At 38.3% G+C, this 16,939-nt stretch overlaps 1 protein-coding gene across 1 annotated transcript in view; it reads left to right on the top strand.

Moving 5' to 3' along the window:
• The window catches only part of CALCR (calcitonin receptor), a 117,453-nt gene that overhangs the window by 16,615 nt on the left and 83,899 nt on the right, over positions 1 to 16,939 (top strand). The window contains exons 3-4 of the mRNA XM_034759351.1: positions 2,182 to 2,335; positions 7,425 to 7,535. Coding sequence (XP_034615242.1) covers positions 2,182 to 2,335; positions 7,425 to 7,535 — 265 coding nt within the window. The remainder of the gene's footprint in view (positions 1 to 2,181; positions 2,336 to 7,424; positions 7,536 to 16,939) is intronic.

Below are 16,939 nucleotides of genomic sequence, written 5' to 3'. Positions count from 1 at the left end.
ATCCCTTCTCCAGGGAAAACCTATTTAGGGGAAAGGAAACTCTGTGTCCAGAACAATCATATGGCTCTACCTCCAAAACCTGCAGATCTTTCAAAATCCCCATGCATGCCAGGGAAGCCACCAGAAGCAGAGGCCATGTCTATGGAGGCCCTGTTCCTCCACTTTTTCATCCCATCCCTCTGTAGCCTTCCTCGCTCACTGAATGTTTTGTTAACTCCTCCTTGATATTTGGTTGTTGCTGATGTAGCTTTGGAAGGTCTTTTGTGAGTACCCTTTTCACCGATCTGGGGTACATTTACATATTTGTTCTTGGTTCTAGGCTTTCTATACATTTTAATTTATTTTTATCCAAGTATCCAAACAGAACCATCCAGACATATCTTACTTACTGAGTGAAGGGTGTAGTATAAGTACCTACATTTAAAAGAATAGAGTAGAACCTATCAAGAATATATCTCCCTTCTTCCTATTTCCATCTGTTTTATGTCAAACAATTATCTCAATATAATGAAGTAAAATGCATTCTTCATCCCCCTTACACTCCAAATGGTGGTTGTTTGCTAGTGAAAATTAAAATGTTGATAGCAAATGAGATCGTAAATTCGGTTAGATATGGGGGCATTAAAGGGCTAAAATGAAATAACTTGAAACAGAAGAATTGTGATAAAATTCAGTCTTTGCTTTCTGTATTTCAAACACATTGTCCATGTTATAGACTATATAAAAGTGATCTAGTAGTGTTAAATGAAACAACATTTGAATGCAATAGTTTGTGGTATTACTTGAGCAATAAGGAACAAGTATTATTTTGGAGGAATAGGGTGGTATTAAAATAGGATTAAAAATTGTCATGTTTTCTATTTGTACAACTATAAATGCCTGTTTAAATCATCAAATGCTGCTATAAACCCCTCAGGCTTGCAGTGAGTGACCTATAAATGGAGTAGATATCATCTGAAACATACTCCTGGGATCCTTTGTGGGAAAGCCAAACACACATTTTGGTTTTGAGAAACAATGCAGCCAAAAGGAATCTTGCATTAAAGCCAACAGGCTTGCATGCCTAGTCTCTAAGGAAAACGAGGCTTGGAATAATAAAGGTTGAGCCCTACATTTTCAAACCTGGGTGCCTGAAGTTACATTCCAAAATAAAATGTATGCACCTAAATAAATGTGGCCTGATGTTCAAAGGTGCCTACAAATCCCTATGGGCCAGAATGTGATGGTTACTGTGGAGAAGTAGAGAGTCAAACAAGAAAGGAAGCATAGGAAATGCTCATTCCATTCACCTCCCATTGGGAGCACATTACAAAATGGGTGGAGTAGGGTGGAGAGGAACAAAAGCCCCATGCTATCTCACTTTAGACTGGCTCACAGAGCTGGTCTGGTGCAATAGAGGGATCAATCAGATCTTAATGGATGGAACAAGGTGTGTACTCCCATGTGCACTGACCTATCACAAAAGAGATTTTGCCTGGCTGAGACAGTCTTTCCATGATTCTAGTAGAGTAGTGTGAGTCTGCCCTGTCCTTACACAGGGCTGTGGAATAAATGCCACAATATAGTCCACTGTAATCAAAGGGGGCTACAGGCACTCAGCACTTTTGAAAATCAGGTACGTTTTACTTATGTGTCCAACTAAGGATTGAAAGACCTAAACTTAGGCTCTTAGGTTTGAAATCTTTGTCCTATGCCTCTATTTGCATCAACACTTCAGTGGATTTCCAGGGTGACATCAGCTTGATCACTCAGAATATGAAACATTCGGTTGATTTATAAGATGTGGCAATAAGATACACAATGTTAGGTACAGTGGAAAAACCTACGTTGTCTAGAGAAGAGAGCTGGGAGCAGCAACTTGTGGCACGGCAGATTTTAAAAAGTACCTGTAGACCAATAAAACAAATGAAACGTTTCTCAGCCTTTACAAGGTCTCTAATGATTCTTTATGTTGCCTAGTCTAAGGGAAAGAATGTGGTTAAAATGCTGAATTTATAGTGGAGAAAAACTACTATATTTACAATTTGCTTTGCCAAAGATAAAAGTTCCATAAAAAATACTAAGCATATGTGCAGATAAAAGGCCTTTGAAGTAAGGATAATAGAGATTTCTGAACCTCATGTTTTTGATTTTCTCCTCCTGGTTTTACTCATTTACATTAACAGATTTTCCTTTCTGCAGAGAATGGCTCCAAGTCTTACCTCTACTGTCAATTATACTGATCCTACATTAGAGCCTGTAGTAACTGAACATTCACCAGAACGACAGAAGATAATAGATTCACAGTTCAAATGCTATGAGAGAATGAACAGAGATCCACCATATAGAAAAAAAGGTAAAAAAAAATTGCACATTGATGTGTTTTCTGTATAACATTTCCTTCTGTGTACTAATATTATTATGCATAGTCTTACTGTCTGCATTTGCAAAATCATACCAATTTATCACTCATTGTATCAGTTTTAGGGAGAATAGCCCTACAGATGATCATGGAGAATGAACAATCCTCTCACCCTTAGAGATCATTCCTCCCTGACACCATTGAGGCACACTGAATTGGCAATGTGGTGAAGTTTGAATTATTGGTGTTCATGCTTTGGGAACATCAGTCTTTAGGGCTGTCAGTCCAGCACCTTTCACAAGTATCAAACCCACACAGATACTTTAAAGAGAGACAATATGAATAGCAATCTCTTCGGTATAGATGTCCTTCTATTTTCTTCAACCAGCGATTTCATTTTTTCATAATTTGTTTATTGACCGACACCTTTCTGGGTTCTAAATTAACACAGATGTTCTAACTATTCTGTATTCTAAGTTAAATGTAACCATCCAGTCATAGGCATTATTGTGAACAGCTCAATGAAACCTTTGCTGAAGCCAGAGTGGCTGGGCCAGCCTTAGGGGTGAGTAATGTAGGCAGCCATCCTCAGGGCACCAAATCATGGTCAATGCAGGGAATTGTGGGGGGTTTTTTTTGGTTTCTGTGTGTGTGTGTGTGTGTGTGCATGCGCATTTGGAGGTAGGATGAGCACATTTTCCATCCTGGGCCACAAAACATCTAGGGCTGTTCTGTGGAGTAGTAGTCAAAAGAGCAAACAAAATATTGGGATGTATAAGCAATGGAATGGAAAATAATATTGGACATATCATGCTGTCATGATATAATTCCAGAAGCACCCTCACTAGAAATACTGTGTTCAGTTCTGGTCAGTCTTATCTCAAAAAGGATACCGTGGAAATAAAAGTAAGCCAGAGAACGGTGACAAAATGATTACAGGCATTGTGAGATTTTATGTGAGAAAAAATTAAACATATTGTGACTGTTTAGTGTAGAGAGGAGACAACTAAAAGAGGACATGATAAAAATATACAAAATAAAGAATGGTATAGAGAAGGTAAATCAGATATGTTTTTCTCATAATACAAGAACAAAGAGAAATTTGATGAAACTGAAAGCTGACAAATGTATGACATCTATATTGGATTAAAGAAGGTATTTTTATACACAATGGATATGTAGACTGTGGGACTTATCACCACAAAATGTTATTGTGCTCACAGGATATTACTGAGCTCTGTGAGATTCAAAAAATGATTTGACATTTAGATGTTCAAGGTCTGATCTAAAGTGTATTGAAGTCAGTGGAAAGGCTCCTATTGACTTCAGTGAGCATAGTATTCAGGTCCATAATGAGAACATCCATAGCTATAAGATAGGATAAACCACTCATTAAGGGATATAAGCCCTTGTATGTCAGGGGAAAAGCAAACCTCTAATTGCTAGGCTTTAGGGGAAAAAATCCTTTATGAGCAGCTTATTCTATTAGGCCCCAGTTCTGCAAACCTGTGTAGATTCACTCATGTAAACAGTTCCATTGGCTTCAGTGGGACTTGGTGTGTGAGTAAAGTTACACAAATGCTTAAGGATTTGTAGGATCAGGGACTAATTTCCACTGCAGGATTTCTTGCAATTTCCTCCGCTGCAGCTCTACTGCAGACAGGAGATGGATGCTGGTCTAGTGCAGTGTGGCAACTCCTACGTGCCGCTGACTGACAGCTAGACTGAAGTTGTCATTTGATACGGCTGGGTTTGATTCAAGATATGGGGGTTTTATTTCTTATGATGAGAATAACTGAGACGATTTCAACATGAATGAAATGATTTTTTTTTTTTCAGTTTGGTTCTATGAAGAAAAATTGATACAAAAAAAGACCTTTATCCCTCACTCCAACCCGTTAAACCTCAAAAGAAGGCCTGGAGCAGCATAAAGGGGCTCTAAATACCTTGTCAGCAGATTGCCTTGGTGCAGGAATTGCAGAAGTCAGCTATAAGGCTGTCTTCTGAGGAGAGGATCCCCTGGTTTACTGGATGTATCAGGAGCAGGGCTTCAGCATGCAAAGCTGCAGCAATTCCATGCAGCACTGCAGCCCATAGGGCAATCCAGAGAGACTGCCATAACTTAGACCCCAAGGCTGTATACTTCCGGAGCCTCTCCAGCCCTCGAAGGAGCCCAGGACTGGGTGGGCACACAAGTGGCTTAAAGCCACCATACACTGCCTTCAAGTTGCAGCACAGAATTTCAATCTATGTGATTTCGAGAGAATCATTCTCCCCCCCTCTCCCCCCATCATTTTCAAAATTGTATTATTCCTGGGCCAGTTATTATTCATTATTCTCTTCAAATTGTCACTTTTCTATTTTATCACGTAGATGTGCATTTCTGATATGTCCAGTGGAAAAAAATGGTCTTGTTGTTTTCCTTGAAGGAAAGGCTGTATGGTGTATTGAAAAACATCAATGGTTGTTGTGTTTTTTTGTTTTTCATTTCAAGGCATAACAAATGTTTTCAAAATTAAAATCAAAGCCTCCTATACAGCCCAGACTGCAGTGCCTTTCAGAAATGTGTTTAAATTGCACTTTGCTTCTGCTATATTTCTCTGCTTTTGATTTTACCAACTAATTCCTCAAGCTCATGCAAATATATCTCAAACCCTTTGAGAAGGGCAGTCAAGTGCTTTACAAAAAGAAATATAACTAACTGAGGGTATGTAATTCTATCCCACACTGAAATAATATCATGATTTGTTAATAACCTGAACAAGTAGTTCAGCACATCTGTTGATAATGGAGAAAAATAAACATACATGGATTCTTACGTAATGAGAAAACAAGTGGTCTTAAAAAGAAAAAATATATAGTAAATTTCAGCTGAAAAATTAAATTTGAAAGCATCCATTTTTTGAAAACAGATCTACTGATTTAAAATGTCTACTGTGGGTACAGTTTCTTCAGTAGCTCAGTCATCTATTAACATCTTTTCCCATCTGTTATAAATGCTGTCACTTTCCTTAAGAAAATTTGCTTCCATTGGGAGAGAGATTCAAATGCACAACCACAATTAGACACCCAAATCCCATTAACTTCCAGTATCAGTTAGGAGCCTGCCTGCCATTTGTGCCTTTCAAAATCTCCCCCATCAACCATCAAGGGATTTTGAAAATGCATGTAATGCCTGATCATCACAGTCAATGATTCCATGTTCATTGACTTCAGTAGGTGTTGTAGCAGGGCCATGGCAGTGATTTCTCCTGCGTAATCTGATTTTAAAATTAAAAATACCCCCAAAGCCTAGATTTTTCATTGCATTTATGTTTCTAAACCTGCAGCTAGTGGCAGATTTATGCCACAGCATTCAGAACTACAGTGTCATTTGTTACGCTATCAATCTGTGAACTCAGTGTAACAGGCTGTAAACAAATTCTGATTTAACAATTAGAAGAGGGAAGTCAGGACTCAGTTGTGCCCAGCCCAGAGTGGGTAGATAAGGCTGGTGGGGAAAAGGGCTAAGGAATCTTCCCCACCCCCTTCTGCTCCATTTCAGGGGCTGGGCATAACCCCATTAGGGAGCTTGGGCAATGCTACCTCCGTATGCCCCCACAAGTGCTACTTGACCAAGACAGGATTATAGCCCAGCTCTCCCAGGACTGCATCAAGCAGTGGGGCTAGCCTGGCATGGGGAGGAATGTGTAATGTATCAGATGGAAGGGTGGCAGAGCTGTAATCTGTATCCCCCAGGATCCTTTAGGAGGAAATCTGAATAAGGCCCAGAGCCGACTCCAGGGTTTTTGCTGCCCCAAGCAGGGGGAAAAAAAAAAAAAAAAAAAAAGCCACAATCACGATCAGCGACACTTCGGAGGCAGCTCTACTGCTGCCGCTTCATTCTTCGGCAGCAATTTGGCAGCAGGTCCTTTGCTCCGAGAGGGAGTGAGGGACCCGCCGCCGAATTGCTGCTGAAGAGCCAGACGTGCCACCCCTCTCCGTTGGCCACCCCAAGCACCTGCTTGCTGATAAGGCCCCACCTCTGCACTGCACACAAGTGCAGGGGTTTGCCTATATGCATCATATTGCAGGACCTGGGTCTATGTCTGTAACCTCTGCATCCTAGGTAGGGCATCTGTTTTTTCTGAGTTTATTAATTTCATTTGGGGGGGAGGGGGTATTTTTAACAATTTTTGAATTATATTTTGATATAAGGGGGAGGTTCAGGACTTTCTCTTTGTTTATACTGTCATGAATAATCTCTTTAATGTTCCCGAGTGTGTTTTAAAGTACAATTGTTTCAAACAGCACTATGGTGAAGTGCACTTGGGAATCTTTAGTGTTCACCTGCAGGGTCTATACGGACAAATTCATGCACTACACATTAATGTGCTTTAGAAGTCCCACCCTGGCAGTGCACGTTACAGCTCTATGTAGACAAGCCCTTAGTTGTTACTTAGTTACCATTTCTGGTGTTTTTTTCCGGTGTTTATTGGATAAGTACCAATTTCATTTTCTGTTTGCATTGGCGCTTTTATTTATGTTTATTGGTTAAAACCTAAGATCAGAAGCCCTAATCATGGGATGTGACTTAAAAGCCACAATTTGTCCAGTAGTGCCTTTAACTGGGCACGCCTCTAAATTTTTAAGTTTCCAGCTTTACACGACCAGGGCCAGATTTTCAAAGGTGCTGAGAAACTGAAGGTACATGTACTGCCAATGTGACTAAATCCCCAAATCAGTTAAGCACTTTAGCATGTGCTAAAATGCTTTGCTGAATATGAATGGATTGCTGAATTGGGACTTCTGGTTTTACAGCATCAGGTCCTGTATTGGAAGTTCTTTTCAATTGGTGTAAAAACCATCACTTTTCAGCAAGAAGGACGCCACCCGCAACAGCTCAGCAACGGCAGCCACAAATTAAAACTTACATTTGAATGCAATTCAAAGTGTAGCAATAATTTTATTTTGCTGCATGAAGAACTCTGTACTTTGCAACAAGTGGACAGCCTTTTAACTGGGGGAGGGGGGAATAGAACAGAGTGGGTTAAGTGTGATCAATTTTTTTTAATTAATTATCACATTCTTCCTAAATGACTAGGTCTGTTTTGCAACCGAACTTGGGATGGATGGTTGTGCTGGGATGACACACCTGCTGGAAGTTTCACTGATCAGAATTGTCCAGATTATTTTCCAGACTTTGATCCAACTGGTAGAGTATTTCCTTTCATCTTTTATCTTTAGTAAGGAAGCCTTTGGAGTATTCATGTTTTGAAAAGACACATGTTTCTAATGGTTTTTACAGCATTGTGAAATCTCAGAGACTCTTAAATGAAAATGTACCTAGTTGTATAATCATCTTGGGGCGTTATCTTACTCTTAAGTTATAGCATACATTCATTTTACTTATAGAACATGTTCGTTTGACATCTCTGAAATCAATTATATGAAAGTTTTGCTGGATAATTTTGATATCTGCCTGCAGTTATAGTTATCCCATTTTACATACTCTGAGCTGAGCAGCAGATGTTAAGTCTAGCGCTGTTGTCTTCATAAAATAAATATTTCTAGGTATTCCTTTCTACCATTTTCTACTGGCAAAGGCAGTTTTACAAAGCCCGTGGAAGAACAGAATCAGAATAAACTTTTATTATACTCCAGAGTCCTAGTGCAGATTGTTTGGTGAATTATTCATAGAAATAACTTGTAGCCAAAGAGATTGAGAGAATGTGTGGCTTGAAAACATTTTTGAGAGGGTTCAGTAGAAAATAGAAACATTGATAAATATATAAGTGTGGGGAGATATCTGCTCTAAGCAATGAATATGTAACTAGGACTTTAGATAAGGTTTCAACTCCACTAATTTGGCATTATTTGAAGGAAGACACAATTTTTGTTCTAAATTCTAATAATATTTAGCCAGGAGAATTACTTTATGCCTCATAGTGCTATGGAACTTTGGATAACCGTCCGGCAAAGCGTGCCATTCATGGATTAAAAAATAATGTGAACAAACATTTTATTGGTTGTATAATTCTAAACATTAACAGTCCTATATAATGAGGCTTTAGCAATATTTACTCTAGCAAATATCATTTAAATGTAAATGAATACACTAATACATACTAATAAATTAATGCCTTCAATTCCCAATGCTACCGCCTGGAGCCAGAATTAGTTCTTTACTACATGCAGTAGATTTGTTGCACATTTAGAAACATAAGAAATGCCACCCTGGATTAGACTCAAGGTCCACTGATTATTATTTATTTGTTTATTTGTATTATCATGCTGCATTGGATCCCCAGTCAGGGACCATGGCCCAACTGTGTTAGGTCCTGTACAAATACAGAAAAAAAGACAGTCCCTGCCCCAGAGAGTTTACAATCCAAGTCCAGTATTCTGTCTCTGACAGTGACCAGCATCAGATGTTTTGGAGGAAGGTGTAAGAACCCTGTGCAGGCAGATCTGAGATAATCTGCCCCCCACTACCCACATTAGGTCTCATCTTGGTCTCTACTCGTTAAAGATTGGATTAAGCCCTGAAGCTCAAGGTTTAATATTTAACTCTGGATATTCTTGCTATCTGTATAACTGTCAAATCCCTTTTGGATTCTTGTTCTGTTTTAAGTGTCAATGACTTCTTGGGGAAATGAGTTTCACAGTTTAATCACACATTGTGTGGAAAAATATTTCCTTTTATTGGTTTTGAATTTCCCACCTTTTAATTTCAATGAAGGTCCCCTTTTTATCAAACAGTCAACAGAAGTTCCCAATCTAGCTTCTCTAGACAATTCATTATTTATATTCTTTTTATCATGTCCCCTCTTATTCATCTCCTTTCTAAGGTAAACACGCTAATTTTTTCAATCTGATTTTTAGGGACTGGAATGAAATCCAATATTTTCCTCTTGAAAAAAATCAGCATTTTGGCACAGTTGCCTTGAGAAGAATTTATTCAGAGATTAAAATATTCCAGTCAGGATAGGTAAATGCCTTCTGCTTAATTTAGAACCCCGTTGGACCTCATTGTTTAACCAGTCAGTATACTTAAGCTCATATCCAGCTGGGCTGCAACTGACTCATTTGGAACTCCATCAGACGCCGAATTCCAGAGATTTAAAGCATAGTTGCAGAATACAAACGAATCTCACATGGTTCATCGCTATTTACACAACAGCCTTCACCGTAATTTTAATTATAAATTTAATCTTGTGGGAGGACTGTTTTTGTTGAAGGTGCTTGTCAGAAAGAACAGTTGTCACTTGTTCTTCATTTAAATTTTGATATTGCCCCTGTACATAACATTTTAATTTTGAAGTGTAGCTGATACAGTAATATTTCCATTGTAATCATCTTCAGTAAAAAAAAATTCTTACTCCCTCCCCCCTGATTATTATATGGTCAGCAGCTGCAATTTCAATTTGTTTTCCTTTTTGTAGTTATCACATTTTCTTAAAAGAAGAACTGTCATGCATCATGAATCCCTTTGATCAAGAAGATTCGTTTTTGTGCCATTTTCTTTTGACACTTTCCACCCCCAAATATATGCTCCATTTACTAAGAGTCTGCTGCTGCCATTGCTTCCATGGTTTTTATGGTAAACCAACAAAAAACAATCCTGTTTCATCTCTATTCCATATGTTCTTGGGCTGATAGCAAAAACAGATCTTGGACAGTTCAGAATTCACAAAAGTCTCCCCATAGACATCAACAGCCTCATCACACAGTATTTGGATGGTTATAGAGTAACACTTTTTCCAGCTCTCAAGCCATCTGTTGCTAGTTTTAAAATCATGCTTTCCCGCCTGGTTTGCTGTCTCCAATGTCTTGTTTTGTACTTATGGTCCCTGTTACAACAACATTATTCAATCTAACAGTTTAAACCACTCATATAGACAAGGTTATATTCAGTCACAATGAGTAGTACCTTACTCCACAATTTGTCCCTTTGATTTCAGTGGAGTACCTTGTGGAATAGGGTACTACCCAACATGAGTAAAAGTGGCAGAATTCGGCCAGCGCTGTTTCAGTGCTATGAAGAAGGATGTTGATAAATTGCAGAGGGCTCAAAGAAAAGCTATGAGAATGATTCAAGGATTAGAAGACACACTGTACAGTCATAGACTCAGAGCTCAATCTATTTAGCTTAACAAAGGGAAGGTTAAGGGATGATTTGATTACAGGCTATAAGTATCTATGTGGGAAACAAATATTTAATAATGGACTCGTCAGTCTAACAGAGAAAGATATAACACAATCCAATCGCTGGAAGCTGAAGCTTGACAAATTGAGACTGGAAATAAGGTGTACATTTTTAAAGGTGAGAGTAATTCACCATTGGAAAAATTTACCAAGGATTATGGTGGATTCATCACTGACAATTTTTAAATCAAGGTGGGATGTTTTTCTAAAAGATATGCTCTCAAAATTATTTTGGGGAGTTCTATGGTCTGTGTTATACACGAGGCCACACTAGATGATCACAATGGTCCTTTCTGGCCTAAGAATCTCTGAATTATAGTAATTTGAGCATCTGTTGTTAGCATGGTGAACAGCTTCTAATTAGTGGAATCTGTTTACAACTACAGGAGGGAAAATCCCTCTTTTGCTATTTTCCTGCTAATCTTACTGCTCTAATGTTCATGGATGACGCTTATTGTCTTTCATATTCCATACTTTCCATTTAGCATCTTTCTCTGCTCCTTTGTTAGCTCATTAGTCTGCATCTTCGTCAATTGTCATTGTTTCCCTGACACAGTGACCAGCTCATCTTCTTTTGGTTCACCTAGAGTAGCTTTCCTTCTATCAGGTACCACAGAATAGCTTACAGGTGCTGCACAAGCCAGCTTGTGGGCCAAAGTTTGTTTCACAGGTGGCTGCTCTTAACATGAGGAGTTAAAGTATGAGGGAGACAGGAAGTCTTGTGGTGACTAGAATCTTGCAACTGCTAAGGGAGGAAACTGGAGGGGACAAAAGCACAGGTTGAACTGTACTGATAAATTGTGTTCGGGTTTGAATGGCAAGTAATTACTTTCAACGAGGATTTGTTAATGGTCAATACAATGCAGCTAGATTTTCAGATTTTTGTTGAGGAAAAAAGTCTTCCTAGTGAATTACAGTTTTATTGGGGAAAAAACGGCAGCATAGTCAAATTTCCCTTTCTTTAAGTCTCCAATCCTGCAAACCATTTAAGCATATGCTTTCCTTTAAGCACACGTGGAATCCCATTGACTTAAAAAAGCATGTTCTTTAGTGCTTTGCTGGATTGGGGCTCCAGGGAGGTTTGCAATGTATCATATAATAAATCACTGTTAACTAAGTTACCTCAGCTTCCTTAATTTTCTTCTTGGCTAACATCCATGTGTAGCTTTGAATACTAGGACAAACAATCCAAGAATAAAATATGCTGTACTTTTTGGACTTTGCTACTTTCTGCATTCATAATTTGAAAAAACTGTGTAAAATGTATATAGATAATTTGTAAGCATTTTTTAAATTTTAACATTGATATTTTCTGTTGAAAATAAAAAACAAATTGTGCCAAGCCTACACTTGATGTTGACAGCTAAAGGAAACAGTGTAAAAAACAAATAAGATGGGACTGTACTCTGGAGAGAATGGCCTAGGAACGCACAAAGAGAGCACCAATGTACCTCAGCATTCAGCTGATTATTTTTCTGCCACAGTGTCAGCTGGTGTAAATTGGTGTAGTTCGATTTGTTTCAGTTTATGCCAGTTTACAGCAGCTGAGAATGTGCCTCATAGATTTTAAATCCAGAAGGGACAATTATGATCATTTAGTCTGACCAATCACCTACAGATTTCTCTATCTCCTTTCCCATGACCCTACTCATTTCCTTTGCTCTTTACTGGACATATTTTTTAAAAAAACATCCAAGCCTCTACAAACTGTTTCAATTCTGCCCTGCTCAGTACAAAATTACTTCTTATCATTGCAATCTCTTTCTCACATGGAACATTTTGTGCAAAATTATAATCCTTGAATACTGCACGCAGTTCTGGTCGCCCTATCTCAAAAAAGATATATTAGAATTGGGAAAAGTGCAGAGAAGGGCAAAAAAAAAAAATGATTAGGGGTATGGAATAGCTTCCATACAAGGAGAGAATAAAAAGACTGGGACTGTTCAGTTTAAAGAAAAGAGATGACTAAGGGGGGATATGATAGAGGTCTATAAAAGCAGAAAGTGAATAAGGACATGTTATTTACCCCTTTACATAATGCAAGAACCAGGGGTCACCCAATGGAATTAATAGGCAGCAGGTTTAAAACAAATATAAGGAAGTATTTCTTCACACAATGCACAGTCAACCTGTGGAACTTGTTGCCATGGGATGTTGTGAAGGCCAAGTATAACGGGGTCCATAAAAAGAATTAGATGAGTTCATGGAGGATAGGTCCATTAATAGCCATTAGCCAAGATAGCCAGGGGTGCAACCCCATGCTCTGCATGTCCCTAAACCTCTGACTGCCATTAGCTGGGATTGGATGACAAAAGATGGATCACTGGATAATTGCCCTGTTCTCTTCATTCCCTCTGAAGCATCTGGCACTGGCCGCTATTGGAAGATAGCATACTAGGTTAGGTAGACCATTGGTATGACTCAGTGTGGCCATTCTTATGTTCTTACAAAGCAGTCTGTCAGGAAAACATCTAGAGACAAATTGATCGCGGTTTCAACTCCATTAACTATATTTTTATGTGCAAATTTTATAATCATTGGGTAAAATTAGTCCTTTGTGTAATCCTTTTTGAATCAGCGGAGTCAAAACAGGAATGAACGTGGTGTATTATGTAGATTTGTACTATTGGTAACAGAAGTGCTAATAAGGTAAAAGGCCAAATATATCATTAGCATAATGACACTGATGTCAATGGGCTTACACTAGGGAGGAATTTGGCCCAATTTTACCACATAAGTAATATAGGAAACTGCCCGTGCAAAGTACATTATGACATCTATCATTTATAACATGTTGCAAAATTAGTTTTGTGTCTTTGAAAAAGTCTTTTTTCTTGACAAGCAGAATATTTTCTCCCCATTCATCTGTAGCAAGACTGCTTCTTTATCCTTTATTAGCTTGACTGAATTGTACAGAATAGTACACGAGTTGTGTATTCATAAAGTTCATCAACTTAATGTGGCTTGGATATCTGCAGGCTGTTTCCCTGTTAAAAAATAATACATTAAAAAAACAAAACCTGCCCTAGCGCTTAGGGAGTCTGTCTGGTTGAAGCAGGCAAGCATCTCCCAGAAACAAGTGTGCTTGCTTGTCTTTACAAGCCTGTTTGGACACAAGGTACCAGTTGATCATGCATTTTGGTGGTTTTGTTTCTGTCTTTGATTTCATTTAATAAATCAGTCATTTTTAAATACCAAGATGGGCTCTTGGAGTAAAAGTTTAAAGGAGTGCAGTAATATATCACATTTACTCGTAAGCAGTTAACTTATTAGATAACTGCATCCTCTTACATCAGGCCTCAATTTGGCTTAATGAGTAAAGTTTAAATGCCCTATCTATGTTACCAACGTCCAAATATGGACGTACAGCCTCCGTTTATATACGTTTTGAGGTGACATCATTCTGTTCACGGTTAAATTTAAAAAAAAATCTATTGTTCCAGCTTAATTCTCTGTCGGCTCACCCTCAACTCCTTCTGGGTCTTTTCTTTTCCTCCTCTCTCTTCATCTGGATTGACAGTTAGATTTTTGGATTAATTCTTTATTTCCCTAAGGTACATAATATGATTATATTATATATATTTTGGCTCAGCTTCTCATGGACTTTTCTGATATCTTTTTTTTATTATGATGACGACTTTGGAGTTGAAGCTTTATATGGGCTTCTGTGTGATATAAACATTTATCTGTTAGTTGAAATATTTTCTCTACAAATAATTTATTGGTACTCTGTAGGGATATCAGATATTCCTCCATCTGCGGGGTGTACACAGTTAGTGATACAAAGCATGTATCACTTCTATCCAGAGAATGACAAAACAATCCAACTACTAGTATTTGCTGACATAAAAGAAAATGTTTAGTAGCAACAATCAAAAAATTTAAAAGCTCACAGATGTTTGTTATCAGTGGAGTCGATCTAATAGTGAAAAAGCTGATCACTGAATAAAACTATCAAGTTTGTTTCACGGGGACTCCTGAGGCAATATATTTGTGACATGCAAATGACTTCGGGCTAACTCGTGAAAATGGTTATGAATCCTAAAAGCTTCACTAATTTTAGCATGAATGATTTTTCACACAAAACTGTTTCTGGCATTAATTGTTTATTGCTCCTTGTTTACTTGTTTAAAATGTTTCAGTGTTCCAATCCCAGAATATGAACTATGAATAGTCCAAGTGAACAGTTCACAATCAAAACATCATATTTGCAATAATTCATATCATTTGACTGCTCCAAAGGCCGCCACTTTTGTTTTTCCCCCACCCCCCGTTGATATGCAGATATAAATCTTGTCCTTCCATCAAACGCTATTTTATTATTTTCAAAGCTCTCTGTTACTAGCACTTCTGTTTCTTCAAAAAAGAAAAGATTAAGTAGCCCGACCTCATAGCCCAATGCCTGCTTTACAACCGCTCCAGTCACATTGCCTTAAACCCACCCTCAGAACAACTCAATGCAAAGCCTGGGTTAAATGGCCATTACTTCATTTAAATGCAGAATAGTAGGTTTAAAACAGAAATCAAATGTTTTTACTGTGAGAGCCAATATAGTGGGCATTGGGAAAGCTCACAATGCCCCAGGATGAGGCACCTGATTTATCATATAGGGGTGGGAGGCATCTCATATAAAACTACTTCAAATGCTAATCTTCCCTAACATGATCCGACTACCACATCTCAGGTTTGTCACAGACAGATGAGCTCCAAACAGCTAGCCTGTCACTAATTATTTATAACCTCCAACATCAGAACATGTTGCTAAAGAAAATTGTCCCTTGACTGATGACCTTTGCTCACTGCCTGGGAGTCAAACTTACTAAATGACTTATCGGGAAAGGAAACACACTGATCAACACACTAACATCACACACTGCACTTTCTGATGAGGGAGAGTAAATGAGAGAAATCAGAGGGCAGTAAGGGGATAGAGGAAAAAGCCACTAAACTAAGATCAACTATGTTTTTCTGGGCTAAATGAAAGGTACTAGACAAAAGATTTCCCTCTGACCCTCAGAGCACAACCCAGACATCAGAGTACAGAGATGAATGTTATGATCCATAGCATATCAGCAAAGCTTTATACAGTGTTCAGTACCATAGAATAGTAAGTACAACTCTGTACATTGTGTTCTATAGTATAGTAACTGTTAATCTCTATTTATGACTGCATACTCATTCCAGCTTTAGATAATATCTGGCAATGAGTACAATGGGAAAGATGCTATGAATGCAGTCTAAGATCATCTAAATTAAATTGATGGAAGGCTGAGATAATGTGTACTTTTCCTCTCTGTATTGCCTGTGCACGTACTGATTTTAAACAGTAGGTCCCTAGAGCTGTTGATCTGAAACTCGCAGCTATTTCAAGAGTGCTCTTTTCTGAAGCATGTAAAATGTACTATTTCCAAGTCTTCCAACTATTTCTATATAATGCATGTGTCTGGTCAGTGAAGGATAACATACTCTATATAAATCTTTGCCTTGTCAGTGCATTCACTTGCTTTTTTTCATTAGTATGTGGGGGAGGATAAATCTTAAGAATTAAAATAAATCACACAATATCAGAATTCAAGATGAAAATAAATGCACAGAGTGAACAAAGAATGTATACGTGCAAGTTATATTAATCTGTTCTGTAAAACTATATTGATTGGAAATGTTGCCGATATGGCTATAGATCTAATACAACTACAAAGTTAGACTAGGTGAAAATTAAAATAACTTTCTAAAAACATGAACTTTAAAATGCCCCATTTTTCATAACATAAAAGAGTTTACCTCAGTCCCAGAAAACACCAGCCATTCAGCCCTATGGCCCAAATCTGCAGTCCTTGCTCAGTCAGGCTTTCCATTGAGTCCCAGGTGAGTGAGGATTGAATCAGGATGGCAGGATTTGGCCCAGATGTTGACATGTAATTGTCTGCATAGAGCAATTTTACAAAACCATGCTGGATAGGGGTGCTGGAACAATTGTTATAATTGGGATGCTGAAAGCCATTGAATCAAACTGTAAATCCTATATATAATGGAAACCACTTCAAGTCAAGGGGTGCAGTGGCACCCCCCACATCCATAGTTCCCGCAGCTATGATGCTGGAGAATCAAGCTGGAGTGCTCAACACTCAGTAGTTGGGACTATGTACACATGTGGGCAGGATCCCTACACGCAGTAAATTAACTAAACAGAGACTGCTTGTCACCATTTCAAATGAAACTGAAGATATGGATTGTTTGCTATAGCGTCTGTCCATCCTAGGTTTTTATAAATCACCAGGATACCTACTTGCTGAAGTTTTCATCAGTGGTATGACCAATCTTGAAGTCTCATTGCAGGCAAAATTCCCATTGACTTCAGTGAGTTGGGGCTTATATGGAGAGAGTACAGAATTTTCTCTCTCATGCGCGCGC

The sequence above is a fragment of the Trachemys scripta genome, chromosome 2 (assembly GCF_013100865.1).
Source record: "Trachemys scripta elegans isolate TJP31775 chromosome 2, CAS_Tse_1.0, whole genome shotgun sequence".
NCBI lineage: Eukaryota > Metazoa > Chordata > Testudines > Emydidae > Trachemys > Trachemys scripta.
The sequence above is the reverse complement of the archived record's forward strand: the minus strand, read 5'-3'. Positions and strand labels throughout refer to the sequence as shown.